General features: G+C 42.9%; 1 protein-coding gene across 1 annotated transcript; it reads right to left on the reverse strand.

The window, feature by feature from the left end:
• C15 (homeobox protein C15) lies at positions 1-26,287 on the reverse strand. Its single transcript, XM_046632548.1, has 3 exons — positions 24,886-26,287; positions 9,251-9,479; positions 1-421 (listed from the first exon to the last, which is right to left on the reverse strand). Exons 1-3 carry the CDS (start codon positions 25,616-25,618, stop codon positions 184-186), a joined length of 1,200 nt encoding a protein of 399 aa, XP_046488504.1. The 5' UTR covers positions 25,619-26,287; the 3' UTR covers positions 1-183.

Here is a 26,287-nt window from a genome sequence, read left to right on the forward strand (position 1 = left end):
TCATGCATCGTCTTCAGAGCGCGTTTGACAAAACGTATGAAAATTTTCGCTTCTTGGGGAGGAAAAATAAAATTGCGTTTTCCTCGAACCACGTGCCGATGTACAATTACGATCCGTGTTTATTGCACGATACCTTAATTAATCTAATCGATTCTACGCGTTTCCCCCCAATCGATAATCCCTTCAGCAAATCGGTTCCGTCAAAGGCTGCGGGGGTCCGTATGGCGAGGCCCACTGAGGCATCGGGTGTCCCATTGCAGGCTGCGAAGATTGTTGCACTTCTGCATTAGATGCCGGACCTCCGGAATGCGCTGGTACGGAACCCGGATATCCAACTTTCCCGAGAGCTTCTGCCTGCAGCGAAAGCATCAAACGATTCGCCGCCTGTCGTTCAGCCTCTCGTTCCTCTGCCGTTTGTCTTCTGGAAATCATTTGACAAAAGTGAATACATAAGAGAGGTTAATAAAGGCGATTAATTGTTGAACGAAGGATCATTTGAGGTACTTGATTGGACGAAAATCGATACCTTTTCGTAATTTATTATGAGGTAGTCGTGCATTTAGCATTTCACAAATTAGGTGTTATGATTCGCAAGCCAGGAAGATCTCTTCGTAAATAAGAAAATAGGTAATAACGGAATTACAGACAAAAGCATTTAGACATGCATCGTTACAAATCGCTTCAAAATCCGGTCGATTCGTTCGATTTTACTGTAAGATGATTTATCACTACGGAGAAACTGTTTTCTCCAAATTCACGGAAATACTATTGTTTTGTTCTCATCATTTCTATTATCATGTTGACGTTGTGACCAACAATTTGCAATGATGTCTTGAATATTGAAAAAGAAACGAAAATCCACTTCGCTGACTTTGTAGGAAATAATCTTCTGAATAAAATGAGCCATATTCGTAGAGTAAATTGGAAGAATCAACAAAATTTTCAACCATTTTTCAGTGAAGCATCGACATCAAAGTTCTTGACTACGATATAAGTGCGTTCTATTTCAGTGCATTTCAACAGATTTTCGCAAGTTACGAATATGGTAATTTGATAAATACTCAATGCGGTATTATCTCGTAATAAAATCAACAAAAATGATCTGTTTCCAGCCAACAAACCCGCGATAATTCAATTACAAAAATATTGTCGGACTCGGATATAAATTTCACCGAGAAACGGTAAGCCCGTATATTATCTCACGGAATACCGTTAGCATATTATTTTGCCTTACGTTAGACACACGAAGACGGGTAAGAGGATTCATCTAAAATATCCCGAGTCCCGGTGGGGGTGAAAGAGTGACTGGCGTTGTTGGGGTGGAAAACAGAAGACAAACGTAATAAAGATAATTCGATTCCTGGGCGTGCCGGCTCACGCTCGTCCTCCAGGATGGTACGGAGCCGACGGAGTCGACGTGGCTGCCGAAGAGGGTGAGGGCAAAGGGTGTCTGTTTTCTAGCGCTAAGTCTATTAAGGAACCGCAAAATGGCCGAACTGTTGTTCCAAACCGACGGAATTGCATTTCGGATGCTCGTTCCTCGAGATGAAATATTCTGCAAGTCTTGTCACGTGTCCGCGTCACGTGTCAATCGATTTTATAAATCTCCTATGAGACGGGTTAAGCTTTCGACTTTGATGTAGGAAAGCGCTCGCTGTAATGCAGTATGATGCAATACAGGATTTTACGCCAGTGAAGTCTTTTTCTGGACATTTTTTTTTTTTTGCGAGTGATACGCTAGTGATTATCTAATCAGGATCGAATTTTAAGTTTTAAATATTCTCGTTATCTTGGCAGGAAGTGACGGAAGGAAGTCGTTTCATTGAAGAAAACGAGACATGATTAAAATGGAATGGAAATGGAATATCGTTATCAACGACACACGAATTTCATGCAATATCGTTATACTCTGTATGAGTGGTTGAAAGGTATTACGTTATCAATATACCGAATTTTTTTGAATCGACGAAACTTCTTCAGGTCCTGCTACAAGTTACAGATCAACGTTCAAGTATCGAAAACTATGAAAACCAGATCTTCAAGACGTTTTAAAATCATTCTAGTTTTAAACGGATCTGAAACTGAGACAACGATCAATCGGAGCATAAATCTGATCTCATATAAATGGCAAAGAAACGTCACGCAGCGGATTTTCGTACGATCCTGGAGCATTTAACGTTACTATATGCATATAAAACGATCTGCATCTGCGACTTGTACAACGGTAATTTATTTTACTTCTCCGTTATCAGTGTTCGAAGTACCTCGGTCACCGCGATTACTATGTTAATTGCCTTATTAGCGTCGTAAAGAGTCCAAAGCTACCGAACTCCTTAGGAACTATCCTGCGGCGGATTCAAACAGGTAAGCATTATAATAAGGCAGAACGGGCAGGGAGATATGGAGGGCGATTAATACATGCGATCATAAATCTGTCGCTTTTTCAAACGAGATGAAAAGGAGTCAGTCGAGCCTTGAGAAGCGGACATGGATTGCACGCTCTCAACACTGGTACACCACAGGTTGTAGCACGTAGAAAAGATCCGCCAGTTTGCCTGAATTTTTATCGGAGGTCAAAAACGAGGCCAAGACGCGTTTCTTTCCTCCTCGTCATTCGTACATATAAGTCATACCGGAGCGACATGTTCTCATGGTCCGAGTTGAGGTGTATAATATTTTACATGCTAGGCGTAGGTTAGACGTCCCGGGCAGAGGTGGATATAAAAAAAACCGGAGTTAATTCGAGATGATTGGCTGACCTGTCTACCCGGATCATAATAATTTGAAAAGCGACACGGCGCGAAGCGCCACCGGTCTTTGTAAAAAGGGTCTTCGAGAAACCAGTTTGGACTAACGATCGCGAGATTTCGGTTAGAGATTCATGGCCCGCTCGCTGCAATCTCTCCTGACTCTATCCATCACGCGCGCGTAGATATAGGGCATTAGTAAATTTGAATAAAACCTAAAACATTACACGACTACCGATCGTCTTACGCCCCTGAACTGCCGAGGGGCCCGAGTAGAGGAGCTGACTCGCTCCGGTAAGGCGGAGGCAAAAGAAGGACGCTAAGAGATAAACAAAGGAACATTGGAATCGTTTAATTACCGGCGCGCGGAGATTAGCTCTAATGGAACGCCGCTGTTTCGGACTTAAACCCTTGTCGTTGATTGGCTGCTGGATGTTCGCTGGCGCCTCGCAGACCGAGGTATGTGTGCACCGAGCGGATCGAGACCATCTTGGCACCAGGTCTCAGCGTCGAATGGTACCCGTGGAAGATGAAACCCCTTCTTTATTACCCGCTGTCAGAAAAGGAGGTCGTGTCTCCGGGCTTGTCCGAAGATTCGTGGAACACTATCGGATCTCAGGATTAGATCGGAACGCACCCTTCGTCGAGTTAGCCTAAACTATACGAATATGAAACAGTCCATTGCACGCAAGGATGAATAGTCATGATAATATCCACGCTGCGTCTGAGTCTAATTTTAACAATCTCAATTTTCATTATTATATTCAAAGGGTAGGGTGTTGACTTTTTACACACGCTCGAAACGGGAACCAAAGTTTTCTATCCAATAGTCGAGAAGAGACACGAAATCAAAACGCAAGAATTTTTTCGTCTCTGTGATTAATTTCGGGTTCAAACCTCGATCGATCGGATATGCGGTATAAATTTGTTAGGTGTCCCCTTCCTGAAGTTGGCCATGTAAGAAATTCAGACCGTAATTATTTCCGAGATTACGAGTATCTTCGAAACCATTTGTGGTATTCCGATGCTGAAATTTTCATTGAGATTTGGCTGCAAGACAACCGAAGTCAGGTTGAAAAAAATTTTTAAACCTTCAAAACGGAGATGCTTTGAATTAAGGATGAATAAACCGGAATTAAAGATTGAGAAAATAGTTTAAAAAAATCAGCAACGTCATTTGCACGAATGAATAGTGAACACGAATGAAACAAGGTCCTTGCAATTCGATGCGAACCAATCATCATTGTCACAAATATAATTGTCAAACATGTTTTAAACATTTTCTTTTCAAGCGCAGACACGATAATGAACTGAAGCGCATCCGAAAATATTCAATGAACGGCAAAACGAAGTTGTACTGATTTTCGTAATCGACAGTACGACTAAACGACTTCGTCATGTGATCAATCATCGATGCATTTGAAATACACGTATCCATACATATTTATACATACAGAAATTCGTAATTTATATTGCAATGGCGCAGAGACAACGTGAAGCGATAATTGAATCGACTTGAAGGTGGGTCCTGAATATTTGAAAGATCATTTGGCGGATTATTTCCCAAATCCAGCCTCCCCCGAAATTCGAAATCGCTTCTGCATAATGACAAGGGTTTCACATACGACCCTGCGCACTGTATCGGCTCTCCGGTATTATAGCTGTTATGTATTCCGCAGTCAGCGAGAGTCAGGACGAGCGGAGGTCCCGGGGGAGAGGCAAAATGTAATCGGCAAACCACCCTCAATAATTAATTACGAGCCCGGTTAATTACTTGCACGGGCGTCGCCTGGACCTGTCACTGATACAATGGCGTAGCCTGCAACCTGTTTCTGACCACCGACGATTGTTTTACGAGGAAACGAGAACGCTGAACGGTGTTATTAATTCCGCGGGTGACGTTTCTCTAATTTTCAAAGACGTTTGTCAGCTCTACACTCTCTCTTTCATTCTAATTTCCTCTATATTACGATCGATGATCAAGAACACTTTTTTACAACTATTCAATAAAAACTGTTTATCAAGCCTATGTTCCGTCGATTCTGCGAGACGTTGAATTCAACGCAATTTAAGATTAATTATGGAAACTTTGCGCATAGAGTTCATAAATCTGAGTCATCAACGGAAAAAAAATCGAAAAGCTAATGACAAATTTTATTCAATAACTGACAATTGGCAGAAGTACTAAATTTATTGTAGCACGGATGTCGATCATTATTTTGAATAGCTTGTGAATAAAACTAGCATTATTTATTTCGTCTCAACTGACGCAGATACAGATTGATCCTCTTAATTTTTTTCACTTAAATTATATCATGGTTCCGTGGTAAAAGTGGCAAAATTTTTTAAGAAAATTGGATACTCAACTAAAAAAGCATCGTGGCTAAGAAAAAATCGATTTCAAGTATGAAGTTATGATGAAATACGGTAACTCCTGAGAGAAATATGTTTCACCGTACGCAGAATTGCAAAAAATGAACATTAAGAAATTGGAAGTTGACAATTTGTCACCGCTACTGAATTACGTCGGCGAGATAGTAAAATTCGTACCGACAAAAAACTGTTAAGAATTTGTCTGAGCAGCGCGTTATTTGTGAATAAACCTAGCTGCATAGTTATTAGAAGTAATTTGAGCATAAAAAATTATGCATGCAGGTTTACAACAGTCGATATGCGATATGCTAGAAGTAGCCTAACTTTCGAGCGAAGGATTCCCCCGAGCTTGAGCCGCTATTACGTTACTTTTGTTTTTTTTTCACCACGCCGACAGTTAACGCTGTTACTTTGACGTTAAACAGCTATTAAAACGTTCGTTAATTAAAATTTACGCTCGTTCTAAAACAGAAGGAAAAAAGGAGAGAAAGAAAGAAAAAAGATAGAGAGAGAGAGAAAGTGTGAAAAAGCACGAGCCGTTTACAGATGCTGTTTCAGTTCCTCTTCATGCCGTGCCTTGAATATACGAGGCTGATAAAAACAGGAGAATTCATATTCAATTACCGAAATGAAACCGGCCTGGGACGTTCATTAATTAAAATTCATACCTCACCGCTTTCTCAAAGCCTGGGGTTAAAAAGGCCAGGGATCGTCGAAAAAAATATATGTATATATTTTCACCTGTTATACTAACTCGTTGAAGTCTGATCGTGAATCGGATTATCAACGGTGACGAGATGACGAAAAATTCATCTAGCCAGCAGCCAGAAGCGCACTTTGAGGGTTGGAGGGTTGGAATTCCGAACTTGAAAAGTTCCGAAAACGCTAAATTTCATATTTTTTTGGTAACGAAACTTGAAGTAAAGTAATCGAATTTTCACGAAACATCAAAGTTCTGAAAGGGAAAAATCCCGAAAGAGCATAACTCCGACAAGTCGGAGCTCCAAAAGTGCGAAAATAAGAAAATTTGAAAATCTGAAACATCGAAATTCACAAATAATCGAAGATTTTCTGTTCTGTAAATTTCTGGATTCGTGAATTTTCACCACTTTGATCTTTCTCTGTTTTGGAATTTCGATATATTTACGTTCCAAATCCTGACCATTTTGATTTTCGGTGTTTCCTGATTTGTTATACCTACCCATTCGTTCATGAGCAAACTACGCTGTGTGAGTATACATATTTTAATATTCGGAGTTTTACTTTATCGATACTTTATTTTTCGAAATTCTACTCTACCGGAACTTTACTTCTCGGAACCTTGCATTTCGGAACTTTGAGCCGTCGGGTTTCGAACCATTCGAAAATTTGTTGATTCGTAAATGTTTGATTTCTTTACCTCAAGTTTCGCCACCATATAATTAGAAATCAGGCCCTTTCTGAACTTTTATAATTCGGAACTTGCACCCGCCCCCACTTTGACTATCCGCGAATTAAATCGGAAATTAGGAAGGAGCGCAGTAATTACGTCACGGGTGTAGGCGAGTCGTTAGGTATATCGAAATGCGACGCAATCGTCGGTACAGGAAAAGAGGGCGTGCTTATTGGACGCGTCCGCGGGGTCACCGGGAACACGTGACCTTTTGAATTTTTAACCGCTACTTGGGGGAAATTGAACGGATTCCAACACTGGATTCAAATGTTTGACAGTTTAAAAGCCGAGAAGCACCGAGGCCGAGAAGGGGATGGGAAACGGGGAGGTAGCTGCATTATGAACGGGAACAAGGCTAAGCTGTTACTCCCCGTGAATTATTCACCCCTCGCTATCTCATCTGCTCAACGCCATCTTGTTGAAATTCAAAAGATGGTCGAATAGTAAGGGTTTTAATCCGGGATCAATTACAGAGACAAGTATAATTGCGGTCTACTGCACCGAGAATATAACCGATGAATTATAAGGGATGAATCGAATCCCAAAATCTTCCGATCCCACTGTTCAAGACTTAGGTCAGTTAAGTCTTCCAAAACACCAAAAGGTGTGTTCATCAGTTTTGTTGTACGATGACTTTTCTCGGAGAATATGAAATTGGACTTTTCGATTTCCTTGGTCTTTTTGTATATCTGTTCTGTTCAATTGGACTATATTTTCAGACTGAAAATTCAAACACAAAACGGGTTTTGCGGTGAGTATTGTGGAATCGTCAAGAGTGCTGTGCACACAAATACGCAAATGGAATGGCGGAGTGCCTATCAATCACAATGAAATAAAACAGGAATAATATCGTGTCAGAGTTTGAAACAATACCTGGAATGGGGCTGTCAGAGAAGATGGAACAAAACTTGAGTGGTTGGGACTCAATCGAATAAAAGGGAATGAAAATCGAAGAAGACTGAAATTGAGTCACTGAAAAAGTTTTATTTTCTTTCTGCCTCACATCTGTGATACGTAAGTGAGAATCGATTTGTCACGAATAGTCTGCGCGAAAATTTGTTACAGATGATATTATTTTGCAAGCAAACAGTAGTCATAAGTTATGAATCCAAACCACTGACAGCAGGTGAAGTATTGTGAAACTATTGTGTAAGAATCATTAAATTAGGCTTACAGCTGAGCTCGGTGAGATGCGAAATTGGTTGCGGATTGTTTTTACTTCAAGCACGGCTTAGAGATCATTGATTTGTTTGACCAGAAAAAAGATAGCAAAGAACAAATGCTAAAACTGTCTCACAGACAAACGTTTTTGATTTTATTAAACTAAGTCGACTCCGTATTTTGAATAAATGCACTTTGAACTGTTATAGTATATGAGTTTAGAGAATATTTAAAGCAATAAATGTACACCGAAGTCGTCGATTGACCGAAACTTGAAAGGGGGTGTGATAACTGCACTGTTTATTATACAAAAATCTGTGTTATTCTCGTTTCTTTCGCTATACGGGGTAAGAGGTAAGCTTAAGAAAAGGAACTCTCTCCAAGAAATCGATATTTTGCACGAGTACATTTCCGAGTCAACGATAAGAGAGGAAGAAACATTAGAGTTTGAAAAGGAGTTAACCAGCGGAGAGCCGTGCAGGTTGGAATGTCGAAAGTGGCCTAGCAGCCACGTAGCATCGTGCATCTGCTGGCGTATTAGGAGTCTCTTCAAGATAAGAAAGGACGAAAACATGTAATTTAGATAAAAAGGATTTCGGGGCACCGAAACTAAGTTCGATACGGCGGGGCGTCCTCGCGTCGCGACGCCGGTCAACATTCTTAAAGGATATCGCCAAGTCGATATCTTTTACAGTTAGGGTTTTAAGGGCACCGGGATTGCTAGGACATGAGTCCTTGGGCGATCTTTGAAATTCCTTGATAAACCTTCGGAACAAGTGAAATCTCGAGTGGACAAAACTGAGTGCAAGAGTAAAAAGAAGAGTGAAGAATCGTATACACGTAAGAAGGCACGAAGGAATTTTTTCAGTCCGCATGCACGGCGGCTCAAATTCAGCAGCATCTACACAGATTTATCTGAGTTTCCAGTCTGCGGTTGAGAAAGGATTCAAGAATATCTAACTGCGGCACGAATTGTGAAACGCGTTAAACAGGCAAATTGGACTTGTTAAATTGCAGATTTTACCTAATTTTGTATCCGCATTACGGGCAGACTATTTCTCTACAATACCAAACTCTATTTCGTTATTCACATTGCAAAACAAATTGCAGCAATTACCCGAATTTCATCGTGTTAGAATTCTTATTTTTCGATATTTTTAAAATTTCGTAGGCGGTGAATAGTCCAAGACGTACATGACATTTGAAATATATTAGAAACGGTTTAAAAATGTATTCCTGACTCGCCGAATACATCTATTAAAATGTCACTCTGCCTCCTCGCTCTAACCCGAACTAATAACGTCCAAAAAATTATAACACTACCGGTTGATGAAAAGATGAATTTAAAAGGTGTTAATTTATTTGTCGTTACTCGTTTCTTTGTGGTACCTGCATGAAATTGCGTCAGTTCCTGCATTACCAGCGGAACAAGTAACTTCCGGTTGAAACGAGCGTTTAACGCGTTACACAGTTACTTTTATTTCCCGTAATGTAAAAGTGCGGGGATCGGAGACGATTAATCGGCGAAGAAACTTACCGCCATTTTGTCCTTCTGTTCTGAAACCACGTTTTGACTTGCGCGTCCGTCATCTTGAGGGATTTAGCGAGGGCCGCCCTCTCGGCTGACGCCAAGTACTTCTGCTTGTGAAACCGTTTTTCCAGCTCAGCAATTTGTAACCTCGTAAAGCTGGTTCTTGGCTTCTTCCGTTTTGGCGGCGTTCTGTTTTGGTACGGATGACCGATCCTTCTCGGAAACGCTCCAGCCACTGCGCAAATACGGAGGAATTACAAGTGAACATTAAAATGGTGAAGAGTGCCGTTAATAACAAACATTGCAGTTACAGGTAGGCAAAGTTGACTCTTGACCCGCAAAGTTATCATGGCATTATTTGAATAGTAAATTTCACGTGTGCACGAATCCCAAATTGGGGGTGACTAAAGTTCACCACAAATGTGCTGATATAATGAGAAAACTCGACGGTGTACGTATATGTATAATGGCGCTGCTGTGACAAATCGCAATTTCTCCAACACACGGCACGCTATTCGAAGCCTTTTGTGATCGATGCGACGCGTGCAGGTAAAGGTGAGTACTGTGCGAAAGGATCGAACGAAAGGGTTGGTACGTCGACTTTTTGAAACGGTGAAATGCGAGAATTGGCCGGCCAACGCGTAAGCGGGTAAAGCTAGCATTCAATTATCCGGAATGAATTAGGCGTGATGAGAACGAGATTGAGAAAGTTCAATTTTAGCCCTATCTGATTTCCACTAACAGCGATAGTACTTACGCATAAGGCACGAATAAGATATCGCAACGCGGAGGTTTCTATGTCACGTTTAATTCAACCGGGACTTTTAGCGATCTCTTAATGTGTTCAATCCACTGGGATACATACTAAAAGCTCCGAGTCCCTTGGCAAGCTTCGCTGCACTCGTGCCTCGTACACGTTTACACAGACGATGACTGACACGATTACACAGAGTCATTTTATCGAGCGCGGATCCGGCTGTAGAAAGGTAATTAGGAATAAATTACAAACGGAGAGATGTGAATATCATTACATGGGATGATAATTCAACAGTCGTGTAATAGCCCGAGTACCGGCGATTATCGTCCTAATAAGCGAGTGACGCAAGGGCTTCTCGCAAAGAGTAAACTCGCTGCAAGAGATGCTGCTATGGCGGCGGTAGGGGTGATGGGGTAATGGGTAATACCCGTTGAATAGCCCTTTACCCTTTTACGATGATTCCCTGGTTTGAACCTGCAGCTACGCGTATACGCAGACGAGAGAGGGGTTCTTCCCTGTCAAATTTCATTTTCATGAAAATTTCATGCAAGCCCCTGCACTCCCGGCGTTCCGCCGGCTCGGCTCTCCTTTCATAATTTTTCTCCCGTACCGAAGCTTGGAAACGGTTTTCGCCCGCAAAATTCACCCCCGTTTTACCCGGCAATGGGTTTGCGTGTCACCCGATACCGCAACTCGGGACTGTGTTCTCGATGCACGGTTAGAAAAGCCCTGCCATCCGCTAGAACGCCGATTATTCGACCCTTTCACAGTAAGTGCAAGCGAGAAAGATAAAGAGAGAAGGCGGGTCACTGCTGCTGAAACTCGTCCCTATCACGTGCCCCGAGACTATTTGCCCGGTACCATACACGACGATACTTCTCTTGCTGTTTCAATAAAAATCGCTTCGCTACAGCTGGGTTGAAAGCAGCCGGTTTTCACGTTGCGGTGGCGTGATCAGGGACGATGTGCCGACCGAAACTCCCCGCAACGATAGCTTGTCGTCGCGGCTGCAAAGGAGTCGTTAGCTTAACAGGGCGTGCGGAGTGGGTTTCCATGGAGACCAAGGAGCTCGTGTGTAAGCCTTCTTTATCGTTACAATGTACGGGAGGAAAGTGCTCTAATACGGTGATTTTTTCTCCAACTACTCAAAGACTCGGATAACCGAACTCTGTGTAGCCTTTTCTAGCAGTGCACAGATAGATACCCGGGTAAGAAGTGTAACTTTACAGTGTTCCGGACCGTAAAACGAATTCTCACTATTCATAACATACCCTCTGAAAAATGTTCTTTTCCCGATCTGAAAACGTATAGCGTATCACCTGTGACGCTTGTTCCTTACATTCTTGGCATTCAAAATTCCCGACTTAAGTGACGTGGTTTCAACTGTGCTTAACAGGTTCAGTGAGATCTGTTTTTTGGTCCTGGGGTAAGTTGAGCAATGGAGACTCGCGCTGTAAAAAAAGGCTGCGGACTTCTATGTAGGTACTGTAATCATTTGATGACGATCCAACGTACCATTTGATGTTGAATTTTCGAATTGACCAGACAAAATTCATCTATACGACAGAAGTCCACCATCTTTTACAGTACAGTATTACGGAGTAAGCCAATTACTGTTGTTTGCCAATATTAATCCTTCCAGTCATACATATTTCAACTCGACATTTTGACCTGAATTTTGTTACTCGGGAATATCTAAATCCAAAATGGCGGATCGAATACGGTTGATGCAAACTCGAAAAAACAATAAAAATTCGACGATTCTGGCCGAAACTTGTTACTCAGGGGTTTTCGGGGTTATACGAAGTAACAAAGATCATTCCAAGTTGTGAATAAACTATGATAAGTCTGGGACATGGAAGTTTTTGAGTTGGGACGCCGAGCAAGACTCGCTTTTCTGCTGCACCGCGGTTGCTGGACTTGATGAAACGGTTCTGCGCAAACCGCCGATACCTGCCTGTGCAGGAAAATGAAAACTGTTTACTATATCATCTGCTGAATCGAAAGCAATCCAGGGTTGTTAGACGCTTGGGAGAAACGTTCCTTCGTTGTCGTTTGCGAGTTCCTATTGGAGAAGGAAGCGTGCGGCTTAGTCGGCTGCAGGGTATATAAGACGAGCTGGCCGAGGGTGGTGCAGGAGCGAGTAGGCGGGTAAAATAAATGAACATCGACGGTTCGATGAATAAAACAATAGACGCTGGTAAACGCGGGTCTGTGGAAGTAGTAACTGTAGTAACCCATGCTCCCCTACAAGAACGGGAAGTACAAATGAGCATTGGAAAGTAGCTGCAGGGGCGTCGGATCTTCGGCCTTCCGCAGCAGTTCACCGGATGGAATCAGGGCAGATCGAGAGGGCTGTGCATAAAACAATAGACGGTCTGGCGAAGTGCGAGGAGAGCAATGCCTCCGTTATACGTATACGTGCGTAAATGCGTGTGTCTGTACAGGTAGAAGCGGAGGTTGCAGGGATATTCGCCTTCTACAGGAACTGACTGGCAGATCGACGCTTATTCGACTCGGAGCATCAGCGAAGGCGAGAGTGAAGACGGAAGAGAATTGCATCTGCATCCCCTACACACACACACACAGACACACAAGCACACACGTGCGCACGAAAACTCTCTCTCTCTCTCTCTCTCTCTCTCTTTCTCTCTCTACACGCCGCGGGGGTGATCGTAAAAACAAGATGGCGCCCCCCGCCGCAAAATGGCCGACATAAATAAATGAGCGGGACGAAGACTGCGCGGCGGGCTTCGCCGTTGCGTTCTCGTATGAACTGGGAAAAGTTTAGTCCGAGTCATCCATCGTTCTCATGTATATCTATATCACGGGCCAAGTACCTTGTACGAATTCCTTGCCGCGGTGCGATTATAGGCATCCTCCTAATTTGGTAAACGAAATTCCCTACTGATTGTGGTTGCAGAGTCCAGATCGACCGGCCGACGGAGGAATTACACGATGGGGTGTTAAGGTGTTTCGAACATCTTAATGACTCAAGAGTACACTGAGAGAAATGTTTAGTTCCGGTTACCGCTCGTCTTTAACTATTTTTCATTTTTTAACACGATCGAAAAATACAGTTCTAGATACAAAATGAAAATTAGTTTACTAGCTGTTACAAGAAAGTCTGGTATCTGTTATTATTCTTTCTCATTACGATCACTGTTACTGTATTTTCTTGTAACTGTTGCGAAAATTTAATGCTTGTGCAACAATAAATTGACGTTAAAGCCGTGTTTAGCTAAAAAAGTAGAGTAAGCTGAAAAAACTGATTTTGCGTTGCAATTACCAAAAAAGGATCGACAATAGCGCAAAATGGTTACGCGTATCTCGTTTTTCGTAATTCCAACAATATTCGAACAGTTTTTTTTTTAACGATACCTGTTTTACTGACTTTTTCTAGTTACTATAACAAATGAAATTTTTCTCAGTGTACTTGCGCGAGAATCGATTCAATTTTATTGTAAAACGTATTCGGCATTTTTTGACATGTAGTTGTACTGATGTTAGGGAAGTGCGCTCTGGTCAACTAGGAGCGATTAATTATTTTATCGATTGATAATTGGATGTTTTCATTTCAATTTCAATTTTTTTATTACACATGAAGAATCTGTACGATACTTTATATTCAGATCTGACAACAACATCGCGATTACTTTATGAAAAATTCGATACCGATTCCAAGTTTTTAGAAAAAATCATCCGATCTATCGCAAGTACACGTAAATCGTTTTCGTGACGTCACTCTGGATATAGCTTACGAGCAGAACCAGAATCTTGAGACCCATTTTTAGGGTAAAGTTTTGGTTTTTTAATCGGCAAATTTCAAGGCTTACTTTGTGCCTGGGCCGTTATGTCATATATTTGAAGAATTTTCAACTTGTTCCTATACAATTGTATGCAGTTTTTACGGGATCTCGAAATGAAAATTACTCGTACCATGTACGGATGTATTTGACTGTTACCTGTCCTAACTTTTTCAAAATTACAAAATTGGTCATTGTATGAATTATCCCAGACATAATTGAATAAATGGTAATTCCCGCAGAGGGTCGGATTCTTCGCAGTTGAACAAAACGCCGAAAAAAGGGAACCAATTTTTCACACCTCTAATTCAACTCGTTAATGCTGGCATTGAATTTTTGAATAGCCATTCGGCGCAAAGCCTAATTTGAGCAAAACGATCGTACTGACGTTCATCCTGACCGTTGTTCCGATTGGCTGAGAGAAGAAAAATTACCATAGAATATACGTATACGTATAATGTATGTGTATATTCACCAAACCGGGACGATTATCGTTGAAGGGGTTTATACCGTGAGTAGCGGGCATTCCGCGTCGGTCAGCGCAATCATAAACCGTACTTTTCAGGCGAGTAAATTGTGCAGCGGTGGAATTTTATATTGCATAAAACGGACCTGCCATTATATGCCGACGATCTTATTTGGTCTTCGAATTATCCCCATTCGGCGTAAATACGTGGAACAATAAGCGGCGTTGGGTAAAACGCGGCTTGGTTTTAACCGGGGAAATGTGCACGGGGCCGGAACTTAGCGCGAGTGGAGGAACTTTAAACACAGGAAAGTCTCGAAGCTATCGCGTTGTGAATGGAATATTAAAACATCTAGCGAGCATGACTGCAGATTATACGCCCAAATATATGTGTAAATATCTCATCACCGTTCGCGCAGTCGACAAGTTTGGAAGTAAAATTTTATCAGTTGGTAGTTTACTGTTGAACTGGAAAGAATTCGTGTTATTTTCGTATCATCATATCGACTTGGCAGTTCCGTACGGCGGTAACATGCAACTAATGATTCAAAAATTCAAGGCATAATCGTACCCGTAGGTACAGATTTTTTTTCATCTTTGAAGATTCTGCAGCATGTTTCTACCCAGTAAAAAAAAAAACAATTAATCGAATAGAATTCAGTACATCCAAAAACGGAATGAACTCGAATTAAAGCGAATTGAAAAGACTTGTCACTCAGATACTTTGGATTTGTTTTAATTTGACAAAATTCGCGTCAATTCCGTTTTTTCCGTATTGAATTCGATTTGATTTACTGGTTACAGCATGCGTTTGAGTTTGCCGGCTCAAGGTGACAGAATTGCGGGTGTGTATGGTTGCAATAGTTGAAAATCACAATTATCGGCGGGGTAGAATAACCTCGTGGTTATAATATTTTCAATCGAAAAGACTACAGCTAGTCTCGGGCCTTGCGAGACAGCGTATTTATCCATCAGCCGTGGGCAAAGTGAAGGAAAAACGAGAGAAGAGTAACTACAGTGCTGGAGCGGGTTTGAGACTGTCGGTCTCTCCGTAGCAGAAAACAATTTACTTTGAAGGCCGCAAACTCTATTATATGCATACCCTCTCGAGGTACGAGGGCTAATGACTTTCTCCAGCTATGCTGTTAATGTTGCATCATCAAATGGTTCTAAACTGACTCACGATTCGAGCCAACAAAGGTTATGTCTCAAGCTCAGTGGGTCGTCGAGTGTGAAATTTTGATCTCGCGTTCATTCCACGACTCTCGTGGTTGCACCGAACTCGAACCAACTACCGTTCGTGCAGTTATCCACGTGTTTGTATAAATAAAGGAAAACTCGTCGTTGAGTATTGGAGTGCTCAAAGTAACGACGAACTTTGCCAATCAATCATCTGAGTACCTCATGAATTTTAAGGTAAAACGTATCGTTGAAGAACCAGTGCGACTTTCGGTTTATGGAAAAAAACGCACCTGGTCACGTGACGATAAATATCGTAGTATTTGGTACTTTCCACGAACTTCCGTAAATATGCTTAGATGACATTGTTCGTCAATTTCAGAACACCAATCCCGTTGCTGTATTGGAAGTAATTGCCTGGTCTAAGCGCGGGAAAGATAAGGTTTAGTAGGTCTGTAATGGCTGACTGGTAGCTCTCGTAAAGATTTAGCAACGGGATACCGATAACCTCGGCGCTCTTACAACACCTTGCTGGTGTTGGTGTTTCAGCACCGGTATCCCGGGTGGCACGTAAATCGTTCGGCTTTGTGCAAACACTGGTATCTGCTGGCAACGAATTTGTCTCGAGCTGCTGGATTCGTGCATTTTTTACTTTGATCGGAGCAATTTTTATCAAACTCTGCTAGAAAGAGTCGCAATTAACACCGCCATTCTTGTCCATTTACGACTCCGTCGGATGGATTGAACGACTACAAATTGGTTGCGTGTCAAAGACGTTACATCTTATCCTCGAGGAGAATAACCGACGAAACCGGTCGGCGAGCAACGTTTTTATCGAAGAAATATTTTTCAGTAATTTTTATAATGTTCGATTCGTGAAACGGTGATGTTGAGTTGTAGTAATAATTAAACCGCGAATTGAGACGCTCCGATACATCTCGGAGTGCTGCATATAATAGACCTTCGTGTTCTCGGCTTACACGTGTTATAACAATTTTCAAACGGTTTTTTACACGACGCTGGTGTATATATTCGCGCGAAATCGTCGAAACGATGTATGAAATGTTACGCGGGTACTTAATGGATGGCTGGCAATACCGGACTTGGGGCTTCGTAACAGGCACGGACATCGGCGAATCTTATTTATTATTTAATTATTGCCGAGGTAGAGAGCGGAGATTAACGGTTAATCGCAAAATCGTTTTGCAATTCGCGGAACAAGATAATTACATCATTATCTGTACCACGCATACGTCTCCGTGAATGCGGCGCGCGGCTAGTATGCATAACACAGCGTTCAGGAACGGTGTTTGTGGATATATCGTTGCATGCCCATAAAAGTCCCGCAGGAATCCTCCGCATGTTGCCTCTCGCAAGTTAAGCCGCCCGTAGCGAGCGTATCTTATTTCGGTAAGTTAGACGTTTCGATATTTTCATGCGCCCGTTTTCCCCATAATCGATGCCTAACTCGAATCGATGGAAAATGCGCTCGCATAAGGACTGGCAGAAAGGCACGGCCGAGACTCGAGGCGCGTGTGCCGAGCTCCTTCTCGAGTGCCGTTTACATACGTGTACAGGCTTGTACGTATACTTGGAATATATACGAGCTATTGGCCCGGAAAGCTCTGAATAATACAGCAGCAGCTACGCCATATTTAAAATGAGATGCGAACGCAAGCTTAAATCGTCGTTTATACTTTATCTAGATAATTCCAACGGATACTGCAAGCCCCGCAGGATCTGATACATGGCCGTTCGCAGCCGCGCGTGTTGCAAGCACACGCTGTAACAACCTAAACGCATACATGGCGAGAGAAAGGGGCGTACACGGTGAGGGTGGTGGGTTGACGGGGGTGTCAAGTTTTACCGCCATCACTTGGCGTTTGTTTAATTTTATGCGATTTTTTATCGACGGCTTGTAATATCGATAATGTAGGCCACTGCTGGCGGGGGTGTATACGACGTCGGGGAACGTAGAAGAGGGATGGAAGGGGAAGGGGAGCAGGAACGGAGATGGTTTATATCGAGTTACAAGAGTTTGAGAAATGATCGGGGCTTGTGTGTCTTATTTTTTACAGCGGGACGACTTAAACTAAATCGGTCGGGACTGCCGGGTACGTTACACGTGTATACGTGCAAAGTAAAGTAAGGCACACCCGCGGCCGTTTCTGAACGAACTTCTTTGAAAAACTTTTCGACAAATGAGACAAGTTAAAAATTGATCGAGTTGCCGGTTCCCGGCCGTATTGAAACAACTTTATGCCAAAACTTTAAGCCGCGCGGTCTTCGTGTATAAGACTTTTTCACTTTTTACTTGAAATTTTTCATAATATTTATCATTCGTGCAGGTTACGAACCATGTACCGATACAATTTTCCAATAACGATTTCCGAGCAGGTATACGTGAACACTTTAAATACCAAAATAGGAACTTCAAGTTGTTTGTTCCCTTTTCCCAAATCCGTCATTAAACACTTTGGCAAAGATTTGTGCAAATACTCGGTGTAAAATACACTAAAAAACTGACTTAATTTCACAGAGAAAATTTATTAAAAACGATGATAAAATCGTCACCACGGGGAAAACTTGAATTCGTAGTGAATTTGATTGAAATAACGAAAGCAGTTTCTGCATCACTTTCAATTCCTACGGTATGCGTCGCGCGTAGAATCTATATGCATAAGTATGCCGTAACGCGTGTATATATCCTTGTATAAATTTGCGTTGGGATACGTGGATACATGTGCGGTTGGGAGGGTATCACGCTCGAAATAGGGGGAAATGTTTACGATCTTTGGTATCACTCAATCCAGAGCTGTGGTTAGAGAATCGAGTGCTATCCTCGCGACCCCAAAAGCATCCCTGAGTGATCCCGTAATGGCGAAGCCGAGCCACCGTCGAGTACCGCAGGTATATATATACGCATGTACGCGTAGTTTAGAAGCAAATGAAACACGCGAGTGAAAGTGAAAAAAAAAATCTTCAAATTGCCCGCAAAAACATCCCTCGAGTTTAAAACTTGTTTCTCACGATCAGAGGGGTAAAATATTGTCCGGCATCAGTTTGGCCGACGATGCTGAGGCTGCACGCAGCCCTCGTCGTCAGGGCTTTGCCGTATTATTCAACAATTTTTTCGACTCCCTCGAGAAATCGCAAGATTTGCTTCGGGGCTTCCGAATGTCAGTGGAAATTTGCCTTACCTCCGGATCTTGGTGTCACGGTTATACAGTTATCGGCACGGTGACGAGTTCGACTTTACCAAATCTGCGGTATTTCAATTCTAACGGGATTCGTTATCGCCGGCTAAACCTGTTCGTTTAATCATGACTTTGAATTTTCGACAAGTTTCCAACTGCACGACTCTAAACACGGTGTACAAAAACTTTCCAGGAACGAAAAATCTCAATTGCGAAAATCTTGACGCTATAGCACGCAGGTGCCGCACATACGTTGTTACCGAATTGATAATCACCTTGTTTGACAAATTTTCATTAGGTTATACACACCGCGAAGGAAGTTGTACAGAGATTTTAATCTAGCCACTATTAAAAACTTATTTATTTACGGGATGAAGTTTTAAGTTTAGTACCGATCGTCTAGTATACTGTACTGATAAAACTTTACGTACCGAAGCAAGGCCAACTATTTGTTATGGGATCTACGTCATCCAATTTGAAGTTTATTATAGTATCTGACGTGATATAATTTTGTAGCTACTAACGACAATCTGGAACGAGCGCAGTGAAATGCCCATTTTGAATGTTATTTCCACTTGAATTTTCGTCTCAAGCACAAAATTTTGTTCAAACAATTTTTCGATCCTTTACCCAAACTTGTTTTGGTAAACTACTCAAGAATCGGATAGATTGAAATAGATAAATAGTGGGCATAGCGATGAATGTTGACCCAATTTTTGGCCTTCGTAAGTAAGCCTGGATCGACTCTTACCAACTATTCCCTTCACGGCTCTCTATCTATTCTTCGAGAGTATATGGAAATTGACGGTAGACGGGAAGCCATGCGAGGTACGTCTTGTGCCGCAGATAAGCTCAACCCACATCTTGAAAACGGGTTAGGCCTGTTCCAGAGTAGCGATATGGACGTTTAAAAGTATTCGTCAAGCCACGATGCGTAGATCGCGGATGAAGACTCATTACACGTGTGTCGATTTCAATTCTGGAATCACCGTGTTTAGCTATTCCTATAATGTCAATTATTGCGGTACAATCGTCATAAATATTCTGATAAGTCGCGATAACTCGGGTTGTAACGATTAAACGTTCGTTGCCGCATGTGTTCTGTGTTCTTTTCAAATTGCAAAAATGTCGTTTCCATTTATGGTAGCTCACGGCACTGGCCGGAATTCCGAAATTCAGAAATGGCAGAAATTTTTTTTCACAAATTCGTCGATCTATTAATCGAAGACCAATTATCTCATGCCTTTGTTATCTCTTATGCGCAGAGATTTGGTAACGATTGACCGTCGATTCTCAACAGCGAAGAAACTGCAGCGACTGCGTTACACGGCGAAACATCTCGTCGAGTCGCGTTAGAAACTGTCATTGACTTTGGTTGAAAGATATGTCATGGATCTAGAGGGTCGGTACCATTCAGGTCGACGCAAAAATCACCCTCACATTTCCAATCGATACTCAAATACCGGCATTCGGAATGCTAATGGAATGCTAATTTGGCCATCTGACAAAATGGCATTAGTTTATCTTTAATAGGTTTCCTAAGAACATTCAACGAAAAGCTTTGATCGTGTTAGGTGTTCGCGAAGTACCCAGCTGGATCAGATTTTTCGCCTCTTTCAAGCTTTCCTCTCGATTTGAGGACTCTTTCTCGTAGATAATTTTCTATCACCTGCATCCACGGCTACCCGATCGCCGGTCAGGCGGCATGGCAGGGTATTCGAAAATCATAATTATTCAAACCTGTATTACGTAGTAATTAATCCGGAGGCAGATTAGCGCCTGGTCCCGCGCTGGGGCGCGAGCTGAGTGATTGAGTTAGCGCTGAGTTAGGGATTTCCCTCCGCGATGCTGGCAGCCGTAAGGTCGAAGTGGCTCGTCCATCATCACCCGTGCATCGAGCTCGAGTCGCGGCTGAACTCGGTTACATAATTAACGTGGCTTCAGTTTAATTTCAGTGCAGACAATTATACACCTGAGCCAAGCCTCGTCTTAACCAGTGTCCCCGGTCCGTTTCCACAGTGTGCAGTGTTACGAGGCAAGCATGTGCTCGCACACCACGGCATCGTTCTCTCCACGCTCGTAGGTGGCTGGGGATAGATTATGCGTGGAAAAGCAGGAGCGAGTTGGCTAATTAGTTAAATTGACGGTACACCTGGGGCGGAGGGCTTCACGGATCTTGGAAGTTTCGGAATTGGTGTATAGCTGGGAATTGGATCGGTAGATGGTTTGTTTTTGCAATTGAAAGTCTAGCAGTATCAGTGACAACCGACAAGTTTGGTTGTTTTGCCAATATTTGATCCGAGGGTGATTGAAATTGCGGAGTCTCGGGTCGTTTTATAGCCAAAGAGATGAAACGCGTTATTGTAATAACAGTGAACCGAGTTCGAACGAGTTCGCGGCGAGCCCTAACCATATTACTACGTATAAATTACGAATCCCGAGAAACGCTTTCGTAGCCCTCGGGTGATACGGCATTTACCTACCTACTTTACTGACACTCACACGGTATTTCTGTCCACGAACACGAGACCCGTTCGCGTGAACTCGCGTAAGAAACAAATTACTCAGAGCTACATAACTATCGACTACCGCCGCACGATCTCGAATGGCTCTTCGGCTCTCCGTGTGCGTAGGGATTAGAAGCGAGAATATAAAAAGGAATAAAACGTTAGAAACTACCGGTACCTATAAGCACTGCACCGCGGTGTACTCGATGCTCCAATATTGCGTCAATTCGCGTTACATACGTTACGCGGATTTTTTTGTTTTCTCGTGAGCTTAATAGCCCCTTTTCGAAGGGTTCCGTGCGCAAGACCCGTCGGAGCACCTCGGTGGAGTTTTAAAGAAAAAAGGAACGAAGCACGCGCGGTAAGGTGAAACTCTTGTAACAACGAGCATGCGGCCCGTCGAGGTGTATACTTAGGACCAGGGTCGATTTGAAGAACGGAAACTAACGCCCCAGCGTCTATGTGTCGAGGAAATTTCAAACGGTTATTGACAGTAATCAACGATCGAGGATGAGTCCCAGTCGACGTCTGCGAGAGTCCCACATTGCATGGCACAACGATCGTAAACGAGAGGATTTCTACCCAACCCTAACACACCGATTCACGGGCGCTGAGCCTTGCAGGTCGACTTCGGCTTACACTCGAACACCGCACGCCACATTCGAACGGCACAAGTGTCCCTACGTGTATCCACACCTACGGTACGGATACACATCAGCCCGAAGCTGGTGCACGGTGCAGGGATAAGCCCAAGGGTTTCAGGTTTGGTCACGCGATGCTCTTTTTCCTATTTCTTCATTTTTTTACCTCCCTCTCGCTCTCTTCCCAGTATTCGGTTATCTCCGTTCTTCATTCTCCCGGCCTCCGCGATCCTCGCCGCCGGCAGCCGCCCGCCGGCAACCAACCTCGCTTTTACGCACCGTACTTTCCTCTTCTTCTCAGGATTTATTATCTGTTATACTTATACGTATATATATATATGTATGTATGTATGTATAGAGCTGCATGGTTTTCAGATCCAGAATTTTTTCGAGAACTTATTTAACGTGTTTGCTCGCTTCTTCGTGAAAATGAAGCACGCTCAACGTGCAACGACACAAAATGTTATGTACACCCCTGTGATATGATCAAAGTCATTCGCCTGAAAGTTCAAAGAAAACTTTTCTATTTTGTGGGTAGGTTAGATTATTACCGAATAGATTTATCCTCTATTTCTCTTTTGTGCGATTTACAATGAGTAAAAGAATGGGATTCGCTTTTCATCGAAATGACGATCAAATGCCGCACAACCAATTTAAAATCAACAATCAAGACTCCTCTGCCATGACCAACACTTCCATAAACTATAACAATCACAAACATTGCTACTGTCGACAGTCGGCACTAACATGTACCGAGTAGATAATTGTGCAACTGTAACGTGGCTAGCGTAATAAAACGATTACTAATTAAAGTTCAACGCTTCAAAGGCATGCAGATAAAAACCATTCCAAGACTAGATACCTGTATTCATTGAGCAAATGCAGAACTCTTTGTGGATTGTCACGATTCGTGATTGAATATTAAAGATTTTAGATATATTCGTGTGATTAGGAAAAATTGCCGGCAGAGAAAGGACAAATGTAGATATTGGCACATCAGAGACTTCAGTGAAAGTAAACGATGCCGTTATGACTTTGAAGCCATCGCATCGTCAGAATTTATCACTGATAATCACGTAACCATGCGTATATTATATATAACCCGTTGATGGATACACAAGTGGAGTACCAGTACAAGATATTTTCGAGAAACCATTCAATTATTTGAAATCATATGCTTTTGGCTAATGATTTTTTGTCACGCATTTACATCGAGTGTTGGATCAAAAATGCGAAGCAACGGTGCAGTGACTCTTACGACGATAATTCTAGCGAATTTAGGGTTCTGAAATGCGATGGTACCGTTTAGGGTGAATCACACGCAATTCAAGCAGCCCTTGGAAACCCTCGTGAGACGTGATGCAGACAAATGAACCGTCAGAACCCGGTAAATTCAATTGTAGGTGCCCTTGAGTAATTCTGTGGTCACAAGCTCGCGCTTAGCTTCTCGGTGATCGATGACGCTTCTTGCGATTACATTAAACTGCGGAGACGTGGAACCGCGAGTATTCTCATGCATTGGAAAATATCATTTGCAAAAGTACGGTGACGGTGGAAAAAATATGATTGAACAACTGGATTTGAGACAGCTTAAAACTTCATTCAAAGTCAATACAAATTTTTGTTAAAAGTCAATGTAAGATATTCTTATTTATGGTAGTTTGTGTAGCAATGACACAGTTTCCAGTTTCGCTATTCGGTGGTCAACTTGTCGTCCCTCTCATATCAATATCATAAGCATAGATCACTTTGAAACGTACGTTAAATGTATAATCACAAACTCAATTGTTTCGAGTTAGAAGGCCACACAACATCTTTCGGAAACGAAAACGATAATAAATTGAAAAAAAAAAATTTGAGCATGATCGACTAACGGAATTTTAAATTCTATCCTGTTTTGTATATTAGCGTTTATCACTAATACCGGGTGTATTATTGGAGTAAAAAACTTGTGACACAATTTGAAAAAAAGAGAGGTTCACCTTGAATTCCGTGATTACGAGAATTTCGGTTGTATTTTTATTATTTGTTTTTTTACCGCATAATGCGAGTCAATTTATCGCTTTTCTATCGCTCTTCTTTTCGTAAAACAGTAAAATGGATAAACTTTCATCTGTTTCGAAATAAAGGGATCGGGCTGAGCGATATCGCTTATAGAACGCGAGCGAAGGTAGGCAACAAACTTTGAAATCTCCAAAACCACGAGGTAAATAATAGAGTGGATAACAGGAGAAGGCTCTTTGGTGGCTTTTCCCTTAAACTTTCAACCTTGTCGCGTTACCCTTTTTGAACCCGGGTCGACGTGGACGTCTAAAGATTATCTCTTCGCGGGTCACTCAAGGTAAAAGCATAATGCGTACCTTCAATCCCACGTCTTATACCCAGACCGATAACATACCGAACGGTCACAGACAGAATGCAAGTCTGTTGAATTTCGTGACAATAGTAGAAAAGTTTTTTTTAAGCAAGGAATCGAACAATGGGCACACCTTTTACGAATGCATTGGTACGGTTGGAATATAGCTACGTGTTTCGATAATACAGTCTGTTTTCTAATGTGGCATATATAACTCTCTAAATTTGAATCAGTGAAAATTCACTGATTTCCAGTTATGCGTATACCACTGAAAAATAACAGTGCATATGCACTGACGTTACAGTGATTTTTCACTGATATCCAGCGTATATACACTAATTTCCTCCAGTGGTATACTTATAACTGATTCACATTTAGAGAGAACACTTCAATTCCATCGGCTGTTCGTAAATAATCGATAGATGGTATTTGCAATGCGGAATAGTAGTGATAAACCGTATACGTTGTATAGACAGGTATCCATAGACGAGATTTTAACGGTCTATGTTCACAGTCAAACTTCATTAACTCGTCATTCGAAAATTATTTATTTAACGTCAACCCGCCTCCCGACGTGTGACATTAGTCAAGCGAAAAAAAAACCATTAACCGTACAGTACAACATATCGAACACGTTATAAATTAATTGAATTTCGATGTTAGCAATAAGTACCGGCACGTAAGTTCATCGCGAGCCTTGGATCATGCAAGTAGAAATGCAAATGGTCAAACCTGCCAGTCTGTCCTTGAGATGCGGATGAGCGTGGAGAGGATGGACAGCCAGGTTGGCCAACAAACTAGCACGATGGAGACCCGCGGCGGCAGCCTGCTGTTGACTGTGTTGAATGGCCTGCAGGCTCCAGGGTGGAATCAGGGCCTGGGATGGTAGGGTTGTGCCAGGGTTACCGGTGGCTCCCGGGGGCCGGTGTGCCGGCACTCTGATGACGCCACCCCCGGTGTAAATCAGTCCGGAACCACCTGGGAAGAGTCTGAACGGCGCCAAGAGGTCCGGATGCAGGGAGGGGTTCCCGTTCTGTGTCTCGGGGGTGCTTCCGGTGTCGTCGTCATCTTTGTCCGAGAGCTTCTCCTCGGCCTCCGGCCCCCAGGACCGCCTCTCGTCCTCGAGGGTGATGTTCCTGTGCGCGTCGTCCCATCCCCAAGAAACCTTGCGCTCTTTCTCGTTCTCCAGATCCTCCGAGGAGGGACTCTTAGCGGTTTGACCCCGCGTCTCACCCAGCAGCCGACTTATGCTGAAGGGGTGACTCCTTGGCGTCTCGTTCTCCGTCCTGGTCGTCGTGTGGCTCGGTGGCGGGGAGTTTGAGCACTCGGATCTCTCCTCGTGGAGCCCGTGCGACGAGTTTGTGTAATTCTGCGGACTGCAGCTCCTCGAGTCCGAGTCGTCGACGTTTATTTCCTCCGTTGGATCGACGTCGCTGCCGCAATCCGCCCCGGCGCGATCGGACATGTTGTTTTTCCCCCACGCGGGAAAACTCGCCTCGGGAAGATGCCCTCTTCGCCTTCTCGTGAGGAGGCACCTAGATACTAGACGTCATTGTTGCCTGATAAAGAGGCGGAACTGTTCTAGCGAAAAACTTGCCCAAGCTCATGTGGGTGCTCAGATCGAATGGTTAGATTCCACCTCGGAGTTCCGGAGGTTTTTCTCGACCATTGACTACCACCCTGATCAATTAACCAGCTTCACAAGATTCGTTCACTGCACTCCAAGGCGCTCCAGAGTACACCAGCGCAACTTTTTAGCTTCCACGGCCCCAAACCCGTCGGTAATTGGTGCCGTTTGAAAGGTTCGTTCTACCGACGCTCGCCGCAACGGTCATGTCGAGGAAAGAAGGACATTTCGTTACAGCTCGGTTAACACGCGAGAAAAAAATCGTCGTAAAACTACAAAATCGTCAGTCACTGCGTTCGGAAAATTTAGAGGTACTCCTTCTTCGAATGTACGTTTCACAAAACAGGGTAACGACACTGATTGCACACACTTTCTATTTGGTCTCTGTATCGTGACAACGGGAATCCCTGCCTAATTATCGGTGGTCTGAAATTGGGCCAATCAATTAGCGGAAAGAGTTGAAATCACAACCGGACTTCTGCAAGGTGCAAGTCTAGCATCGTTCGA

Source organism: Neodiprion pinetum, chromosome 1 (genome assembly GCF_021155775.2).
Source record: "Neodiprion pinetum isolate iyNeoPine1 chromosome 1, iyNeoPine1.2, whole genome shotgun sequence".
NCBI lineage: Eukaryota > Metazoa > Arthropoda > Insecta > Hymenoptera > Diprionidae > Neodiprion > Neodiprion pinetum.

Excerpts from the sequence above, each read along its gene's own strand:
- C15 (XM_046632548.1), bottom strand. The coding sequence starts at position 25,618 with ATGTCCGATCGCGCCGGGGCGGATTGCGGCAGCGACGTCGATCCAACG. Across the intron at positions 9,480-24,885 it reads TCTCAAGGACAGACTGGCAG|TGGCTGGAGCGTTTCCGAGA; the intron begins GTTTGACCATTT and ends GTATTTGCGCAG. Across the intron at positions 422-9,250 it reads AACAGAAGGACAAAATGGCG|AAGACAAACGGCAGAGGAAC; the intron begins GTAAGTTTCTTC and ends AATGATTTCCAG.